The 19,845-nt window shown below is 48.1% G+C and overlaps 1 protein-coding gene across 6 annotated transcripts in view; it reads left to right on the forward strand.

The window, feature by feature from the left end:
- The window catches only part of LOC105012298 (Down syndrome cell adhesion molecule-like protein 1 homolog), a 132,127-nt gene that overhangs the window by 17,376 nt on the left and 94,906 nt on the right, over positions 1–19,845 (forward strand). For all 6 annotated transcript variants that reach the window (XR_004575909.1, XM_029121290.2, XM_029121296.2 and 3 more), the window contains exon 3: positions 5,341–5,487. Coding sequence is in view for 5 of the 6 variants with exons in the window: in XM_029121290.2 (XP_028977123.2) it covers positions 5,341–5,487 (147 nt within the window). In the remaining variant the exon portion in view is untranslated. The remainder of the gene's footprint in view (positions 1–5,340; positions 5,488–19,845) is intronic.

The following is a 19,845-nucleotide window of genomic DNA, read 5'->3' on the forward strand; positions in this document are numbered from 1 at the left end:
CGATCCCACATGTGAAGGACTCGGACGTGAAGGTCCTGGGCTGGCGTGGTTACACAATGTCTGCCGTTGCGGGGCTGGTTTGATGTACAACCAAACGTTCTAAAACGACGTTGGAGGCGGCTTATGGTAGAGGAAATGACATGAAATGATCTGACAACAGCTCTGGTGGACGTGTGTTGGGTAACAACACTGCATATTTTAAAGTGCACCTGTTTGGTGATCAAATCTTGACAAAGTGTTCTCACTAACAGGGGTGACAAGTATATTTTTCTGGGATCTTTTACTTCAGCTTGTTAAACATGGGACAAACATGGGACCAACGTGCTGCACAAATGTTGGATTTTTTTTGTGTTCATTATTATAGCAACCCACTTGCCAGATGTCCATGGTGTCTATTGGTTTAATTGTGGAGGACAACTGCGTTTTGACAATCATATCGTAGACATCGATCTGCTGTGATGCTCTACTCACTGGACTAGGTCTCAATTAGTGTGGAATTCCAAGCGAGAGGAGCCTCTTGAGACCTCGCAGATCCTTCTAAGAATCAGGGTGCTGGACATCATGAAGCCATTCTACATGCAGACAAAGACAGACAACTAGAATGTCCCTCACAGTTAACAGGATGAGGACACAGACACTGCCTGCCTTCGCTGTCGGTTTTTTGTCTATTTGCTTGTCTGTCTGTCAATTTGCTTTTCTGTCTGTCTGCATTGTAGAGCCTATTGTTGTTTAAAAGGCCCTGGTAATCAATACCTCTTGTCTGTTTGCATATGGAGATCGCGTGATCACATAGTTCCTCTCATTTAGGCACAGGCTGTCTGATCAGCACTCCTCACACCTGTCAAATGCCACATGTAAAAACCTGCACTTGCTCACATGCACGTACATAGACGTACGTACACACGCACACACACACATGCTTGCAGGGATTATTTTGTCTTTCAGATTGTCTGAGGTTCTGGACATTCTGGAGACCTAAAGATACGGACTATTCTGCACATGTAATGGATTATGCACTTCATGCCAAGTCTCATTTCCGTTCATTCGGCTGCCCTGCAGTCCAATATGGGTACAGGGGTGTGGGCATGTTGAAGCACATGTGGGGTGTGGTTGTCTAAGAAAAAGGAGCGGATGTATATCTACTCAGTACTACGCTGTTGGCCTGATTGGGCAACAGAACAAGTCATTGTGACATCATAATGTTTATCAATATATATATTTTTTTTATTACTGGCGGTTGTGCTGCTTGAATCATGGAGGGGAAAATGTGTGTGTGCATATGAATGTAATGTGTTAGAACAGGGGTACAACTACCAAAAAGGTGCTCTGTCCAGGCCTTCCTGCGCTCACCTGTTGTCTCCAGGCCTTCCTGTGCTCTCCTTGTGTGTCCAGGCTTTCCTGTGCTCTCCTGGTCTTTCCAGGCCGTCCTGTGCTCACCTGGTCTGGCCTTCCTCACCTGGTCTGTCTAGGCCTTCCTGTGCTCATCTGGTCCCTACAGGCCTTCTTCACCTGGTCTGTCCAGTCTTTTCTGTGCTCACCTGGTCTGTCCAGTCCTTCCTGTGCTCACCCGGTCTGGCCAGGCCTTCCTCACCCGGTCTGTCTAGGCCTTCCTGTGCTCATCTGGTCTGTCCAGGCCTTCTTCACCTTGTCTGTCCAGTCTTTTCTGTGCTCACCTGGTCTGTCCAGTCCTTCCTGTGCTCACCTGGTCTGGCCAGGCCTCCCTCACCTAGTCTGTCTAGGCTTTCCTGTGCTCATCTGGTCTGTTCAGGCCTTCTTCACCTGGTCTGCCCAGTCTTTTCTGTGCTCATCTGGTCTGTCCAGTCCTTCTTGTGCTCACCTGGTCTGGCCAGGCCTTCCTCACCTGGTCTGACTAGGCCTTCCTGTGCTCATCTGGTCTGTCCAGGCCTTCTTCACCTGGTCTGTCCAGTCTTTTCTGTGCTCACCTGGTCTGTCCAGTCCTTCCTGTGCTCACCTGGTCTGTCCAGGCCTTCCTGTGCTCACCTGGTCTGTCTAGACTCTGCTTCGTTAGGGGATTTAAGGGACCGACTGAAAGGAAAATAATTAAAATAATTGAAAAATCTGTTGGCCAACAAGTGGAGCTGATTTTACATGTATTCATGGCATGCATGGAAACCACACATAAAAAGCCTGTTGCATACCTGCTTAAAGCAAGCCTTAATATCAGCTATGTCCTTTCAAATGTTAGTGCTTAGAAATGGCGTGGGGTAAATGTGCCCATTTGGATTGGGCCCATATTACATGGTGCCATGCACTGTTAAGTTTTGACAGCATTTTTGAGATCACATCATCTAAAATCGAATAGCGCATGTGGTAACAATATCCTGAGGTAAGATATTTGTTCATGTTACGTAGAAGACTGCCATTATGTGACTGTGCAGACTGATCCAGCTTTGATCTGCGTTGAAGGCATATTCTCCATCCAACACTAGGCGGTTGAATGACTATATCAGAATCTGTACTTTCAGTAGAGAATCCTACACACCTTCCTCCAAATGCATACACTAAAAAACCATACCCCAGCCACTGGGACAAGGAATGACTATCCGTGTACATGCTGTACGTGGCTGGCTTTGCTCTTCCAAGGCCACGTGATTACATGGGTTGGATCTAAAGGATGCTGGGCCAGTGGCTGTGTGCTGCTGGGTGGTTGTGTGCTGCTGGGTGGTTGTGTGCTGCTGCTCTGTCAAACTGGGCTCCAGTTACACCTACAGGTGGGATCTGAAGTGAACTGGGGTCAGCTGCTCGGTGACCTCGGCTCCCCTTTCTACGAACACACACACCCACAAACACACACGCAGACCAGACTCAGGGCTGAACATTCCTACTCCAAGATCTCCCAGTCCGTAGAAAGTTTTTTTTTTGTAATGTTTCTTTTTTTTTACTCCATTCAGTTCTTTGTTAATGGACATTGTAAAGTACATTCGTTCATTTGGCTCCTTTATTTGATTATTTTTCTTCTCTTTTTTCTGCTGCTTGCTTCATGAATAAGTAAACAGTGTGTTTGGTTTCCCAGTAGTTAATTATTTAGGCGACAGTGATACAGGTCTCCCCTCCCATTGCACGGAGAGCGCGCCACGACCGCGTTTTAGCCCGTTTCTAGGCAACCGGGTGGATATAGTCAGGCATCAGTAACATCCTAATGATGACGACGCGCATGCGAGCGCGGTGCAATTCACGCCTGAACACCGGGCTGCCATTTGCGTGCGCTTAATGAAACACGTGTGTCATTGTGCACCTCGGGCCTTTAAGGCGGAGCTTGTGTAAAATCACAATGCTCTCAGGCTACTTGTGACTGAAGCCTTTGTGGAGTGCGTAAGTGCAAACAATCAGCCACGTCCACTGTCAGCTGCCGTGCTTTTGAGAGGATCTGGTACGGTCACAAGGGAATTTCGCTCTGTTTGACGAGACACAGGGTCAATCAAGGAGTAAATAAATGATTGGCTTGGCAGCAACAGCGGCTCTTCAGTCGATTCGGCCCATTGATCCAGAGATGGTCTGCAGTGAGATGAAGGCGGGGGGGGGTGCATTTGAATGAAGTATTGAAATGGAGACCTGATTGGAATTGTTTGGTCTTTGTTCGATTTGTTTTCAAATGAGGTTTGGTTATACATTAAGCCACTGAGTGCTGAAGCCAAATGGGTGGAAGGCTACGGTGTGTAATATGTCTCACATTAGGAGCGTGTGTTGGCCTACAACATGACACTGAGGTTAACGACTTGACCATTGCGACAAGGACATTGGCTCTGGTTTCAGTGGTGACATGAGGCAGTATTAATGACCAGGGGAACTCACCTCCAGGCCTGGCGTTAATTATATTGCCAGAGAGCTGAAAGAGATCACAGGCGGGCGGGCGGGATGTGTGTGTGTGTAATAAACTGTGTTTATGTTAGTGTGTGTGTGTGTGTGTGTGGTGAACTGTTTGTGTGTGTGTGTGTGTGTGTGTGGTGAACTGTGTCTTGGGTTATTTGTGTGTATACTGAAGAGTATTTGTGTGTGTGTGTGTCTAGCGCACTGAATGTATATCTGGTAGTGTGTCGTTGACCTCGTATGGTTAATTACTCCCCTGTTTGGTAAGACCTGATAGTATCAGCTGTGACAAGGTTCTACCGACAGAGGTACCCTCCGCTCATTGTTCTACTGCTGATTTTGGTCTACATTGTAATCCTGAGTAATGTATTCTGTAAAAACATTCATGTTTTTGTTTAAAATCTTAATCCAATAAATGTAAATTGTACGCTAATGTCATCCTTGAAATCCCTATAAAATTACATGTTATTCATACCAGCTCTGCTGCTCTTGAAATAATGATGAATTGGCATTTTTTCAATCCACACACTGCAGATATAATACAAAATCACTTGAATCAATAGCACCTGAATTGTGTAAAGTCATTAACCTACCGTTTTGTTTATTTTTACTCAAAAAGTCATTTCTACATATTTTAATAATTTTTGTTGATATATTTATATTATTTCATGACAAAGGAAAATATCTTAAATATCACGCATGTCAGATGTACCTTATGTTTTAGCCTAAACAGTTACTGTAGGTTGAACAATTTTAGTTAAAGCTAATTGTGTCTTGGTGCGAGTGATTTGGTCTCGGCTTGAACATTGCTAATTGCAATGCCCTGATGCCCTCGTCATCGTTGGCGTTCTCGGCGTGTCCACACATCTCTCTGCGATGTTCGGGGTTATACACGTCAGGTGCATACGGCACCCCTTTTTGTGACATCTCCCGAGGCAGCCTGCGCCCAGCCATTCCGCGCTGTCTCTTAGCATTGAATGGGCGATTGTTCAAAAGGGTAATCGCCCTTTCACACCAGATCTCTCTCAACGCAGCGGGGTGTCACTCCTTTCTCCGATCCTATTCTCCTTTGTGTTCCTACAACATTGACTCGGTGACAACAACATTGACTTGATTTTCTTTAACGGTCCACCAGCCAAGTTTGCGTCTGGGTACCCTGTTAGTGTCTGTTTGTGAGTTATAGGCCAGGGTACAATGTCAGCACCAGTACATCAACAGAAACAGGCCCTCCTTTACGTATCAAGAATAATTTATGATGCATTGCTCGCCTAGTGCTTTCAGTGTTGGGCCGGGAACAACGCAGTCAGCTTTTGTGCCCTTGAGCAAGGCCTTTACAGTCGCATTTTCTTATTTTATCTGCTAAGTGATTAAGACGTAACATGTGTCCATGTTGATGAGCATGTTCACCACATTAGCTTTCCGAGCTCATTCCAGGGCACCCGCTCAGATGGCGTGTCCAACAGCTAGGTCGTCTCCCCCGTTAACCCGGCCTAATCTCTCTGTCCTCTGCAGTGTTCAGGGAGCCCTACACGGTGCGCGTGGCGGACCAGCGCTCCATGCGGGGCAACGTGGCCGTGTTCAAGTGCCTCATCCCGCCTGCCGTCCAGGAGTACGTCAGCGTTGTGTCTTGGGATAAAGACACTGTGTCCATCATTCCAGGTAGGAGCGTCTTCCATGTAGACGTGAGGGAATTGCTTTGAAATGTCAGCTGATCGCTTGGCTCGAGGCATTATTGCAATGTGGTGGCAGACACCTCTTTTTTCCACCTGATATGTGCTGTTGTCAAATCCGTCACTAATTGAAATTAAAAATGAACTCTTAACCATTATAAATACATGTGGCTGGCCGACTGGTTAGTCAGTTGGTTATACTGTAGATTATTAAGGTTATTATTATTATTATTATTATTATTTTTCTGCGCATCCACATTCAGTGGGGAATGAAAAACACACAGAAATGAAGAAGTATTCCATAATAAAATTCGGTCAGTTGGTTTTGCTTGCATTTCTTTAATGGTGAATTTGGGGACTTTATTCAAATGAACGACACCACCTGATAATTCGGTACTGTTGGTTGGAGCCTTAATCTGTTACGTGGTTTTAGTGGCATCTTGTCTCGACATCGGGGGCAGCGGGTAAAACATTGTCCAATTATTCAAGATGGAGTCTCATGTAATGGCCTCTCCTGTGGTGATCTGTGGCGAGTCACTCATTGCCATGTTTAATATCAGTGTGGGGGATAAATCAGACTGTGTGTGTGAGGTGTCTGTGTGTGATTGTGTGTGTGTGTGTGGTCTGTGTCTGTGTGTGTTTGTGAGTGTGTGATGTGACTGGGTGTGTAAATGCTCGCATGCTTGTGTGCGACAATGCTGTAATTCAATGACGTCGCCTCATTGTAGCTCATTGGAATGATGGAGTGGACCTGTTTATCCTTTGATCACATTCAGACCAAAGAAACCAACCACCACAGAGAGACTTCATTTATGTTCACACCAAAGAAACCAGCCCCGCCACAAATACTTTATATTTGGCCAAAGAAACCAGCCCCGCCACAAATACTTTATATTTGGCCAAAGAAACCAGCCCCGCCACAAATACTTTATATTTGGCCAAAGAAACCAGCCCCACCACAAATACTTTATATTTGGCCAAAGAAACCAGCCATGCCACAAAGGCTTACTTTATTATCTGATAAAAATAACCGACTATGCTTCAAAGTCTTTATATCCTTACCTAAGAAATCATCCACTGTCTTTGCATTCAGGCAAAAGGAAAATGTACAGGTTTAGAGTTAGGTTCAGGATTACAGTAGGTAGTAAAATTAGGTTAACTTTAGTCATGAATGTTTCATTATTGAGGCTAAAATCAGGGTAAGATTAAGGTTAGGGTTAGTATTACTTTTATGTTTAAAGGATAAGGGAAACAAATATTTACCTCTGTCTGTGTCGGTGCAAAATGACCTCACAGTTTCAAGTCAGTTTTTAACGTTTCTCCAGGTGCCCTAAAACATTGATGGGTGAAGTGAAACCAACTGTCTATTTCAAAGGAAGCAAATATTACAGGCTTAGCATTGTGCATTACCTCTGCACAGGGACGATTGAGCGTTTTAACAACACAATATTTTTTGCCAGATGAACGAGACTTGCAAGATTTACGTCAGAGGCATTACTGTTAAAGGTGAGGGTTAGGTAAGAGTTAAATGTTAATGTTAGGCACTCATTTTAGGAATTCAAGTTACATTTAAGGTTAGGTATTGAGGTTAGAGTTCGGTATTCACCCTGAATGGTTTGGGTCAAAGTTAGATATTAAGGTTAGAGTTAGGTATTCATTCTGGAGGGGTTAAGGTGGTGTATTCAGTTATGATTAAGCTTAGGTATTGAGGTTACAGTGAGGTATTCATTCTGATGTACTAAGGTGATGTATTCAGTTATGGTTGAAGTTAGGTAGTAAGGTTACAGTGAGGTATTCATTCTCATGTGTTAAAATGATGTATTCAGTAATGATTAAGGTTAGGTAGTAAGGTAAGTTAGGTGTTTGTTCTGAATGGTTTAAGTCACATTCTTCTATCCACTGCAACATACTGGTCTTTGATCCATATTTAGCTTACAGCTCCTGCATTTTCATAAAAATAAGAAATAATTGGTATTAATGATGGACTGACTGATGATGCCAGTTAAGCCTACTTAGCAATCTCAGGAAGGATTCGGACAAGTGAAACAAACAGGAGCGACAGGGTGAAAATGAATTGCTCGCTTGTGTTAGGTTATGCTTTTTAATCCAAAAACATAATGACTGAGCGTGCGTTGATAGTTCACAGTTTGCTTTTGAAAGTGTGAAAACAGCATACACCTTTAGCAGGTCCTCGGTAGGATGCAATGGAATGCCTGCTCTGCGAGGATTTGAAGTCAGCGCCACAACCAGCCGTCCACAAACTGCTCTGTTCACGACATTCAAGCCAAACACCAGTCAGTTTTTATGGAACTGCGCTCACCATTGACGGGGCGGTTTTCTAGTCATCTATTGATATTTTACTCACCTGGCCAAACGTCTACTATTGACCGTCATCTTTTGGGAACCGTGTGCCTGTAAATACGTGGTGTTAACATTTGCCCTGGTGTAGAGAATGAAATGAAGGGGTGTCGGGTGAGCCTGCCCCGTTCTCACACAGGTCTCTCCTCTCGCTCCACCTCCGCTACCTCAGCCCTGCTTTCATCTCTAGCAAGGCTCTGTGTGTGTCCTTCACACAGGAGCACTCATTGATCCGGCGCAGCTGCGTCTTATGTGTGTTTGTGTGTGAACAGGGCCCTGGGGGGGGTTTCTAGAACCGGATCGATAAAGCTTGCTGTCGGATTCCCCTCTCCTTGTCACGGATACCTCAGTGTGAGTGATGGATAGATGTAACTGTGTGTCTGTGTGTGTGTGTGTGTGTGTGTCCATGCAAGCATTTGTGTGAGCATTTTCCTGAAGTGTATTGGCGGATCAGGGCATAAGGCCTCGCGTGCCCTCCACGGATCCTGACCTCCACGGCTCTATAGACACGGCGATCGGCTGCCGTTGGCTTTTAACTCTGTTCGTTATGGATTAGCAGCTGTTTGCATTGACTTAAACACCAGTTCCCTTCACACCTGAGCTGTAAGGCCAGGTGACTCCGTCCCACTGAGCACAGGGGTGTGCATCATCAGTGTCAAACTGACTGACCCACAAGGCAGTGGGCGGGACTTGACCAGGCCTGTTGACCCACAAGGCAGTGGGCGGGACTTGACCAGGCCTGTTGACCCACAAGGCAGTGGGCGGGACTTGAACAGGCCTGTTGACCCACAAGGCAGTGGGCGGGACTTGACCAGGTCTGTTGACCCACAAGGCAGTGGGCGGGACTTGACCAGGCCTGACTGAGCCACAAGGCAGTGGGCGGGACTTGACCAGGCCTGTTGACCTCGTTGTGGCCGACTCGACCAATCCATGTTTTATTTAGCCAGGGTGGTGGCAGGGTGGTGCCGTACTTTGGTTGGTGGAGCACTAACGTGCTTACAATGCCAGGGTTGCGAGTTTGATTTCCATCGGGGTGGGGGGGTGTATTATTATGTACAGCTTCAGTACTGGAAGTCACTCTGGATACAAGCCTATGCTGAGTTACTAAAGCATAACTACATCTATATATATTTTTTTTTAACTGTGATTTTACCAAAACCTAAATTTAGGTTTTCAGTGGTCAAGGTTAGCGATAAAACTAAGGTTTGCGTATCATCTCTGAGTGAATGAGGACAGGGTCAATGTTTGGCACAGGCCAACAAAGCAAATCAAAACTAGCTGGGCTGTTCAAACACCCATCTAGCTGGGCTGATTCGCACTCACGCCACACCTGCTGGACGGTAGGAAATTGCCGTCTGGTCACTGCAGACGGTGAAGTTTCCGTATTTCACCAGGTCCAACATAATCCGCTACCTGCAAAATCAGCACATCCTGGCGTAATTCATAACAGGACGGGCTGTTGACTATCCCCATCGTGAAGGCTTCAGCTACCACATCTTCTCTCTGTTTCTGTCACCTCCATCTCCTTTCCTTGGTCTTTCCCTGTCTTTTATTATCTCTCCTTCCTCTCTGTCATCTTCCTTTCTCTTCATCTCTTCCATTTCTCCCTCCCTTCTTTCTCTGTCTCCACTTTCCTGCCTCTATTCACCCTCCTCACACCTCCTCTCGCCTCCTCTCGCCTCCTCTCTCTAACTCTCTTTCTCTTTTGTCTCAACTCCCTCACCCTCGCTCTGTTCTCTCACACTCTTCTCTCTCTCCCCCTGCTCCAGTCTCCTCCTTTCCTTCTCTTTCTTTCTCACTCTGTCTCTCTCCCTGGTACAAAACGGGCAGTGTATGACAGCATCTTCCCCCAGCAGACACAAATACACATTGTTGGAGTACCAATTATACTATGTAGTTAATCTGAGTATAGAACATAGAGCATGGGACATCTCATCAAACACACCATAGCATACACACACTAACATGCACACACCATAGTATACACACACTAACATACACACACCATAGCATACACACACTAACATACACACACCATAGCGTACACACACTAACATACACACACACCATAATTACCTATACAGAATCCATTGTGTATGTCTCCATATAAACGGAAGCGCTCTGTTGGTTTTCTGGGCATATTATGATCCAGCCAGTAGGCCCACTTCCATGATATGTGCAGTATGACAATGCCAGCATTCGTCTTCCTTGCCGTGGGTTTAGCTGGGCTTGGATTGGACATGATGAAGAGGCACGGGTGTGTTCTGTGACAGCTGGGCCCACTATGACATGACCCTGCGTGGGTCTCTACATACGACAGCCAAATGTGGTTGTAGAGAGGAGGGGAGGAGAAGAGTGAAGAGTAGCGAAGAGGGGGAGAGTAGAGGAGCGAGAGGAGAGGAGCGAGGAGAAGGAGATGAAAGGGAAGGAGGGGCTTTGGTGGATCAGTGGCGTTTTGTTCCTTCTCTCTGACTTAGCGAGTGTATCTCTGTGTGTGTGTGTGTGTGTGTGTTATTATGTTGCTAGTTAGTGTGTCAGGTTGTTAGTATCCTTCCCCACTCAGAGCTTAAAACAGTGAGTTTTATCTTGTCACCATGGCAACGGGTGCGAAACGTTGCTCAGAATGTGGAAGGTGTGAGGATGCATCGCTGCGTGACTTTTTAGTGCATCACCATGGATCTGACGCACACACACACACACACACACACACACAGCCACACAGACAGACACTGACACACAGACACACACACGCGCAGACGCACAAGCATACCAACTCTTTCCCTCGCTCATCGTGGAGTTGAAGTTGAGGTGTAGTCTGATTTAGCCAGAGTAGATGTCATTTTGTATCCTCCTTTGTGCATTTTCTCCTGATGTGGTTCTAACAACACATTTGTCAACATATTCTCTAAATTATCATGGACCTTCAACAACGCTTGGAGGACAGTCACATTTTTATTAGCAAAAGGTTTTTTATCGCATCAGGGTAAAGCCAAAATCTATCTATCTATCTATCTATCTATCTATCTATCTATCTATCTAATCAATGTATCTCCTTTCTATCTCTGTGTTTCTCTCTCCCAGTGGAGCGTAGCGTCATCACAGCTGCTGTTTCCATTTCCAGTCTCCATTTTGAAACCACTCCGCGCGAGGGCCTCACTGCTCTCCGTTTCTCTCTTTCTCTCTGCCTTTCTCTTCTTTCCCACTCTTTCACCCTCCATCGTTCTCTCTTTTCACCAGTCTTTGTTTCTCTCAGTCATTCTCCTTTGGTCGGGGCACTTAGTGGGAGCAGTAAGGGACAGAGGCTTCGTGACGGTAACAGACATCTGACATAGATAAAAGACAAAGTGAGGGATAGACAGAAAAGAGCCATTAAGAGGCAGAGAGCGGCGATCCTAAATTATGCAGACAGGAAGATGGACAGGGACAGGGATGAAAGTGCGGGGAGAAAGATGGACAGATGGGGCGAACTGGGAGTTAGGCACTTTGAAATACGGATGTCGCCTGGACCCCAGGGATCCAATGGAACCCCCAACCGAAGGTGCTTTCTAGAGAGTGCTTGGTGCCCTCGTGGATCGGGTCAACTTCACCCCAGCACGCCCTGTCTTATTTAGATGGGTGAAAAGGAAACGGGGGGTATTTACCTATTGATGTGGGTGTTTGCGCGCTGCGAAACGTGTGTGTGTGTTTGTGCGGCCGCACCCCCGGCAGTGCATGTTGTGCTGGGTTATTTATTCAGCCCTGGTGTTTGGATGTTTTACAGAGAGAGCAGGTGCAGAAGGACACAGAGGGCGCTCTGTTTGACATTGGTGGGGTAGAGGGGGGGGGCACAGGAGACTGACACACAGAGCCATTCACCACAGTCCAGAACCCTGAACCAGGCCAGCATGGCTCCCCATGTAGCCAACACATCACATATACAGTATATCACTGCTACCTTCTTGGATGGATGGATGGGTGGGTGGGTGGGTGGATGGATGGGTAGATGGGTGGATGGATGGGTGGATGGATGGGTGGATGGGTAGGTTGGTGCATGAATGGGTGGGTGGGTAGATGGGTTAACAGATTCACGAATGGAATATGTGATGATTGGATTATGGCAACTGATGCAGTGAAATAGAAACACTAGGCAGACAGACAGACAGACAGACAGTCAGACAGACAGACAGTCAGACAGACAGATAGTCAGTCAGACAGACAGTCAGACAGACAGATTTTCTCTCTGATCGACGGACAGATAGGAGGAGACAGATATACATGGATAGATGCATAGATGCACGGAGAGTGATGCTGAGAGGGAGAGACGGGGGGGGGATTGACAGAGGGAGGGGGGGAGTGAGAGGTGGCGGTGCGCAAGGAGAATTTCAATGGCACAATCATGCAGGCAGCCTCGTTAGGGAGGAACATTTGCATAGTGCTTCATCTGGCCTCACTCAGGGAACGAGACTCCCGTTCCTCTCCCCCGTTTGTTACGCATTAGCCCCCACTGTCAGAGTCTGCTCGTATGCCTGCGCGTGTGTGTGTGTGTCCACGACCATGTGGTTTGTAAATATATCTTCACAAAACTCCTATTCTCGGGCCATTTGGAGACCCCGTAGCTCGTCAGAACCCCACGGCCAAACGCCCCTATGAAGCCCGGGTTGCAGTGGCGCTGTTGGGTCACATTCGATCAAGGCCGTGTTAACCCGGCCCGAAGAGCTCATTAACCAATGAGACCATGAGGCTGCCTGGATAATGAGCTGGACAGTCCCGGCGCCGAGGGCGGACGTCGTTCTGGGGGCCAGAGCGATAATGGAGAGCCACGCGGGAGTAAGTGGACATGTCAGAAGTAATGAGGAACACACTGGTTGGCTTCTACTAGTTACCCACCGACAAGGCTGTTTGACAGAGGAAACAACCATGGCGCGCGCATGTGTGTGTGTGTGTGTGCGCGCAGGTGTGTGTGTATGTGTGTGCGTATAAAAATGTGTGAGTGCAATCTGAGGAGAAGTTGAGATTGGCAGTGTGTCATTGTGGCCTAAAGTTAAATAGTGTTGGAGTTTGTGTCCATCCTGTCTACTGGAAGACAATTGGAGTCCTCCCCGGACATGCGAACATGAGGCTGAACCATTCAACTGTGCAGCGTTTGACAAATAAAGAAAACCGTCCCACATAGTTTCACTCCATAGGGTTGGTGTTATAGGGTTGCCATGTTGGTGTTGGGAGGGTGTGTTATCCTGTGTTGCCATGTTTGTGGAGGGAGGTTGTGCTATTCTTTTTGGGTTGTCATGTTGGTGTAAGGATGGTGGATTATCCTGGGGCTGCCAAGTTGGTGTAGGGATGATGGATTTTCCTGGGGTTGCCACGTTTTTTGAGGGAGTGTGTGGTATCGTGTATGGGTTGCCATGTTAGTTGATAGTGAGTGTGTTGTCCTGTTTCTTCTGCCTTATGTCTCAGTATGCCTCTTTGTAGAGACGTGGGGGATGGGTGGCATGAGGGTTAGGGTAATATCTGGCAACATGGGAGACCTTAGAGCTAATGATCCATGTCCTGAGAATGGAAATGACAGAGAGATAGAGAGTCAGACAGAAAGATAGAGAGATAGAGAGTCAGACAGAAAGATAGAGAGAGTCAGACAGAAAGATAGAGAGATAGAGAGACAGACAGAACGATAGAGAGATAGAGAGACAGACAGAAAGATAGAGAGAGAGAGAGAGAGAGAGAGAGAGAGAGACAGACAGAAAGATAGAGAGATAGAGAGACAGACAGAAATATAGAGAGATAGAGAGACAGACAGAAAGATGAGGGACAGAAAGATGAGGGACAGAAAGAGACAGAGAGCAGGAATGACTTACAGACAGAGGGAGAGATAAAGAGACATACAGAGAGAGAGATAAAAAGACAGACAGAGAGAGAGATAAAAAGACAGACAGAGGGAGAGATTGAGAGAGAGACAGAGATAGATAGAGAGAAAGACAGAGAGAAACAAAGAGGGAGAGGGAACATGACAGTCAAAATAAGAAATAAAGTAGCAGAGAAAGTCTTATTGCTTGTCTTATTGCTGTCATTTCAATTTCAATTTTAAAGGGCTTCACGGGCATGATAAGCATTTCTTTACAGCAAACTCTCCATTTCTCTATCTCTCTTTCCATCCCTCCCTGTCTCTCCCTGTCTCTCTCTCTCTCTCTCTGCCCCCCCTTCTGTCTCTCTCTCTCCACCATCCTCTCTCTCTGAACTCTCATCTCTCTCTTTCAGGCCAGGGTACACAGATATATCCATCAGCCAGCAGATCCTCTCCTCCCTTGCTCTTTCTCTCCCTCATTCCTTTATCTGACTGACAGATCAGAGCTAATCAAAGAAGGGGATGGAGACAGCCAAAATAGCCCTGACTCACAGCAGACAACGGCCAGAGAAAGAGGCAGAAAGAAATGCACAGAGAGAAAGAGAAAGAATGAAAAAGAGGGGAAGAAAGAGACCAACAGAACAGGAGGCAGTTAGGGGCAGTCAGGTAAAAGGCGGTGAAAAGACATCAGGAGTCTGTAAGGAGGAGTCAGTGAGGTGGAGACAGTGAGGAGGAGTCAATGAGGAGGAGGTAGTGAGGTGGAGCCAGTGAGGAGGAGTCAGTGAGGAGGAGGCAGTGAGGAGGAGTCAGTGAGGAGGAGAGAGTGAGGAGGAGTTAGTGAGGATGAGTCAGTGAGGAGGAGACAGTGGGGAGGAGTTAGTGAGGAGGAGTAAGTGAGGAGGAGTTTTTGTGGAGTCAGTATTTTTATTTAATTTATTTAAGGAATAACAACTGAGACCGAGATCTCATTTACAGTGGTGCCCTGTATTTCAACAATACACAATGAAAACAGGTACAAAATTTAGATCTAAAACAGATTGGACGTCTGTCTGGACTGCGTAGGTATGTTTAGATTAGGCCTGGTAGGCCTTTTTTCTTTCATAGTCCAGTGTATCTCCAAGGACAACTACCTCAGATGTTAGGAAGGTGGCTGAATTATGACTTTTTATGGTTGAGCACATTTTCCTTAACAGAGGGTGGACAATGTACACCTACTGATGAAATTCTAATTGTTTCCTAACCTCAGTCTCAGAGCTGATAACTCAAATTGCTTTGAAACAGACTTTAAAAAATACTGAGAGGTGATTTTTTTTTTTTTATCTCACTATGCCACCACCTTCATCCAATCTGTCTGTTCTGAATCCATTTTAGCCTTCCAGTGATATCTCTACATCAGTAGTTTTCTTAGATAACCAAGTTTCAGATAAAATAATAATATCCGGATTTGACCGAGATACCAAAGTTTCATGTCCAACTTAGACTGTCGCCTCCTTATATTGAAGTGCAGAAATCCAAGCACCTTTTGATTTTGAAAAACATGTGAATTGTCACTATAACCAGGATTACCATGGTGCCAGTTAGGCCTAGAGGAGATATTACAATTAGTGGCCATTGAAATCACATGTCCGGGGTTTGCTCCATTTTTGCCTGTGTTTGTGACTAGCGTCAATATCAGGGACTCTCAATGAAACCAATGGCATAATGTTATAGGTTGATTTGCATGGATCTGAACTAGTTCTCCTAAAAGATGAATCCACAATGGAATGTGACACATGTTATACTTATAACAGCGCTGAGAAGAGCTCTCATTACCTTAAAGGAGCTAGTTTTTGGTCACTCCCTCAGTGGCACTTTAAAACGCTGTGAGGATTTGAATGAATCCCATCGTCTTTAAAATATATGCTGTTTTTCCTGAATGCATTGAAATTGTCCACAAACGCTACTCCAACTGGTTTGCCGTAGGCCCGAAATCATACCTGAAGAGGAAACAGTCTGCTTTACTAAGGGGACTGAACAGAAATTAGTGGTCGTTTTGAGGAGCGTTGTAAACAACCAGTCAGGTTAATAACGTCCGTTCTCAACTTTAAGTCATTATCAGCAACATGGATTACTACAGTGTCAATGTTTGTGTAGTGACCAAGGTCCTGTGTTCGGAGAGTACCAGCCAGTGACCCGAACATCTCTCGCCATCGATCTCCCAATAACCACAGCCGGCACAGTTCCTCTAAGAGTCGACGAGGACCTGCGAGGGACAGCCACCAGACAGGAAAGCAGGCCAGGGGCTGACGGAGATGCCCCACCTGGTTCCTACACAACGGAGCTATTTGACATCGACTGAGCATTCTTAACTCCCATTCCAAAAGGGTGAGAAGGAGGAGACCGTCGACCACTGTCTCGCCACGGTCTCGCCACGGTCTTGCCACGGTCTCGCCACGGTATCTCGCCACTGTGTCTCGCCACTGTGGTCAAATATCATGGGGAGGGATATGAGTATCAGGAGGAGGGTTGTTAACGTAGAGTTAGGGTGGGGGAGTCAGCGAGGACAAGGGATAGTGGAGGGGTCCAGTGGGGAGGGGTCTGTGTGGAGAAAACAGTGTAGCCCGTGAGGAGGAATCATTGAGGAGGAGTCGGTGATGGGGAATCACAGTAGAGGAGTCAGTGAGGAGGAATCAGGATGGGGAGTTAGTGTGAAATCAGTGAATGTACTGGTCATAAAATTTGAATATCATCCAAAAAATTCTTTATTTCAGTAATTCCATTCAAAAAGTGAAACTTGTATAATGTATACATTCATTCCACACAGACTGATATATTTCAAGTGTTTATTTATTTTAATTTTGATGATTATAACTGACAACTAATGAAAAATCCAAATTCAGTACCATACCATCTTCTTCCGCTTATCCGGGGCCGGGTCGCGGGGGCAGCAGTCTAAGCAGGGATGCCCAGACTTCCCTCTCCCCAGACACTTCCTCCAGCTCTTCCGGGGGGACACCGAGGCGTTCCCAGGCCAGCCGGGAGACATAGTCCCTCCAGCGTGTCCTAGGTCTTCCCCGGGGTCTCCTCCCGGTGGGACGGGACCGGAACACCTTCCCAGGAAGGCGTTCCGGAGGCATCCGAAAAAGATGCCCAAGCCACCTCAGCTGACCCCTCTCGATGTGGAGGAGCAGCGGCTCTACTCTGAGCTCCTCCCGGGTGACCGAGCTTCTCACCCTATCTCTAAGGGATCGCCCGGCCACCCTGCGGAGAAAGCTCATTTCGGCCGCCTGTATCCGGGATCTTGTCCTTTCGGTCATGACCCAAAGCTCATGACCATAGGTGAGAGTAGGAACGTAGATTGACTGGTAAATCGAGAGCTTCGCCTTGTGGCTCAGCTCTTTCTTCACCACGACAGACCGATACATCGACTGCATTACTGCAGAAGCTGCACCGATCCGTCTGTCAATCTCCCGTTCCATCCTTCCCTCACTCGTGAACAAGACCCCTAGATACTTAAACTCCTCCACTTGAGGCAGGCACTCTCCACCAACCTGAAGTGGGCAAGCCACCCTTTTCCGACTGAGGACCATGGCCTCGGATTTGGAGGTACTGATTTTCATCCGCACCGCTTCACACTCGGCTGCAAACCGTCCCAGCGCATGCTGAAGGTCCTGGTTAGAAGGGGCCAACACGACAACATCATCTGCAAAGAGCAGAGACGAAATTGTGTGGTCCCCAAACCTGACACCCTCCGGCCCCTGGCTGCGCCTAGAAATTCTGTCCATAAAAATTACGAACAGAACCGGTGACAAAGGGCAGCCCTGCCGGAGTCCAACATGCACTGGGAACAAGTCTGACTTACTTCCGTCAATGCGGACCAAGCTCCTGCTTCGGTTGTACAGGGACCTGACAGCCCTTAGCAAAGGACCCAGGACCCCATATTCCCCAAGCACCCTCCACAAGATGCCGCGAGGGACACAGTCGAATGCCTTCTCCAAATCCACAAAACACATGTGGATTGGTTGGGCAAACTCCCATGAACCCTCCATCACCCTGTAGAGGGTATAGAGCTGGTCCAGTGTTCCACGGCCCGGACGAAAACCACACTGTTCCTCCTGAATCCGAGGTTCTACTATCGGCCGTATTCTCCTCTCCAGAACCCTGGCATAGACTTTCCCGGGGAGGCTGAGAAGTGTGATCCCCCTATAGTTGGAACACACCCTCCGGTCCCCCTTCTTAAAAAGAGGGACCACCACCCCGGTCTGCCATCCCAGAGGCACTGTCCCCGACCGCCACGCGATGTTGCACAGGCGTGTCAACCAAGGCAGCCCCACAACATCCAGAGACTTGAGGTACTCAGGGCGGATCTCATCCACCCCCGGTGCCTTGCCACCGAGGAGTTTCTTGACCACCTCAGTGACTTCAGCCCGGGTGATGGACGAGTCCACCTCTGATACCTCATCCTCTGCTTCCTCAATGGAAGAAGTGACAGCGGGATTGAGGAGATCCTCGAAGTACTCCTTCCACCGCCCGACGACATCCTCAGTTGAGGTCAACAGCTGCCCACCTCTACTGTAAACAGCGTTGGTAGGGCACTGTTTCCCTCTCCTGAGGCGCCGGATGGTTTGCCAGAATCTCTTCGAGGCCAGCCGATAGTCCTTCTCCATGGCCTCACCGAACTCCTCCCAGACCCGAGTTTTTGCCTCCACAACCACCCGGGCTGCAGCCCGCTTGGCCTGTCGGTACCCGTCAGCTGCGTCAGGAGTCCCACAAGCCAACCAGGCCTGATAGGATTCCTTCTTCAGCTTGACGGCATCCCTTACTTCCGGTGTCCACCACCGGGTTCGGGGATTGCCGCCTCGACAGGCACCGGAGACCTTACGGCCACAGCTCCGAGCGGCCGCTTCGACAATGGCGGTGGAGAACATGGTCCACTCGGACTCAATATCTCCAGCCTCCCTCGGGATCCAGTCGAAGCTCTGCCGGAGGTGGGAGTTGAAGATCTCTCTGACAGGAGACTCGGCCAGACGTTCCCAGCAGACCCTTACAGTACGCTTGGGCCTGCCGAGTCTGTCCAGCTTCTTCCCCCGCCATCGGATCCAACTCACCACCAGGTGGTGATCAGTTGACAGCTCCGCCCCTCTCTTCACCCGAGTGTCCAAGACATACGACCGCAGGTCAGATGAGACGACAACAAAGTCGATCATCGACCTGCGGCCTAGGGTGTCCTGGTGCCACGTGCACTGATGGACACCCTTATGCTGGAACATGGTGTTCGTTATGGACAAATTGTGACTAGCACAGAAGTCCAATAACTGAACACCACTCGGGTTCAGATCAGGGGGGCCGTTCCTCCCAATCACGCCCCTCCAGGTGTCACTGTCGTTGCCCATGTGGGCATTGAAGTCCCCCAGTAGAACAATAGAGTCCCCAGTCGGAGCACTTTCCAGCACCCCTCCCAGAGACTCCAAGAAGGTCAGGTACTCTGCACTGCCGTTCGGCCCGTAGGCACAAACAACAGTGAGAGACCTATCCCCGACCCGTAGGCGCAGGGAAACGACCCTCTCGTTCACCGGGGTAAACTCCAACACATGGCGGCAGAGCTGGGGAGCTATAAGCAAACCCACACCAGCCCGCCGCCTCTCACCATGGGCAACTCCAGAGTGGTGAAGAGTCCATCCTCTCTCAAGGAGTGTGGTTCCAGAGCCCAAGCCGTGCGTAGAGGTGATCCCGACTACCTCTAATCGGAACCGCTCAACCTCACGCACTAACTCAGGCTCCTTCCCCGCCAGCGAGGTGACATTCCACGTCCCTAGAGCTAGTTTCCGTGTCCAGAGATCGGGTTGTCTAGGCCCCTGCCTTCGACTGCCGCCCGATCCTCTTCGCACCGGCCCCTTATGGTCCCTCCTGTGGGTGGTGAGCCCACGGGAGGGCGGCCCCACGTCACCCGTTCGGGCTGAGCCCAGCCGGGCCCCATGGGGGAAGGCCCGGCCACCAGGCGCTCGCATACGAGCCCCAACCCCGGGCCTGGCTCCAGGGTGGGGCCCCGGCTGCGCCATACCGGGCGACGTCACGGTACACATAATTTTAATCATCATTAAGGGGTTTTTGAAATTCAGTATCTCAGAATATTTGAATAATGTGAAAAGGTTCAATATTGAAGACAACTGGTGCCACACTCTAATCAGCTAA

The sequence above is a fragment of the Esox lucius genome, chromosome 1, assembly GCF_011004845.1.
Source record: "Esox lucius isolate fEsoLuc1 chromosome 1, fEsoLuc1.pri, whole genome shotgun sequence".
Lineage (NCBI taxonomy): Eukaryota > Metazoa > Chordata > Actinopteri > Esociformes > Esocidae > Esox > Esox lucius.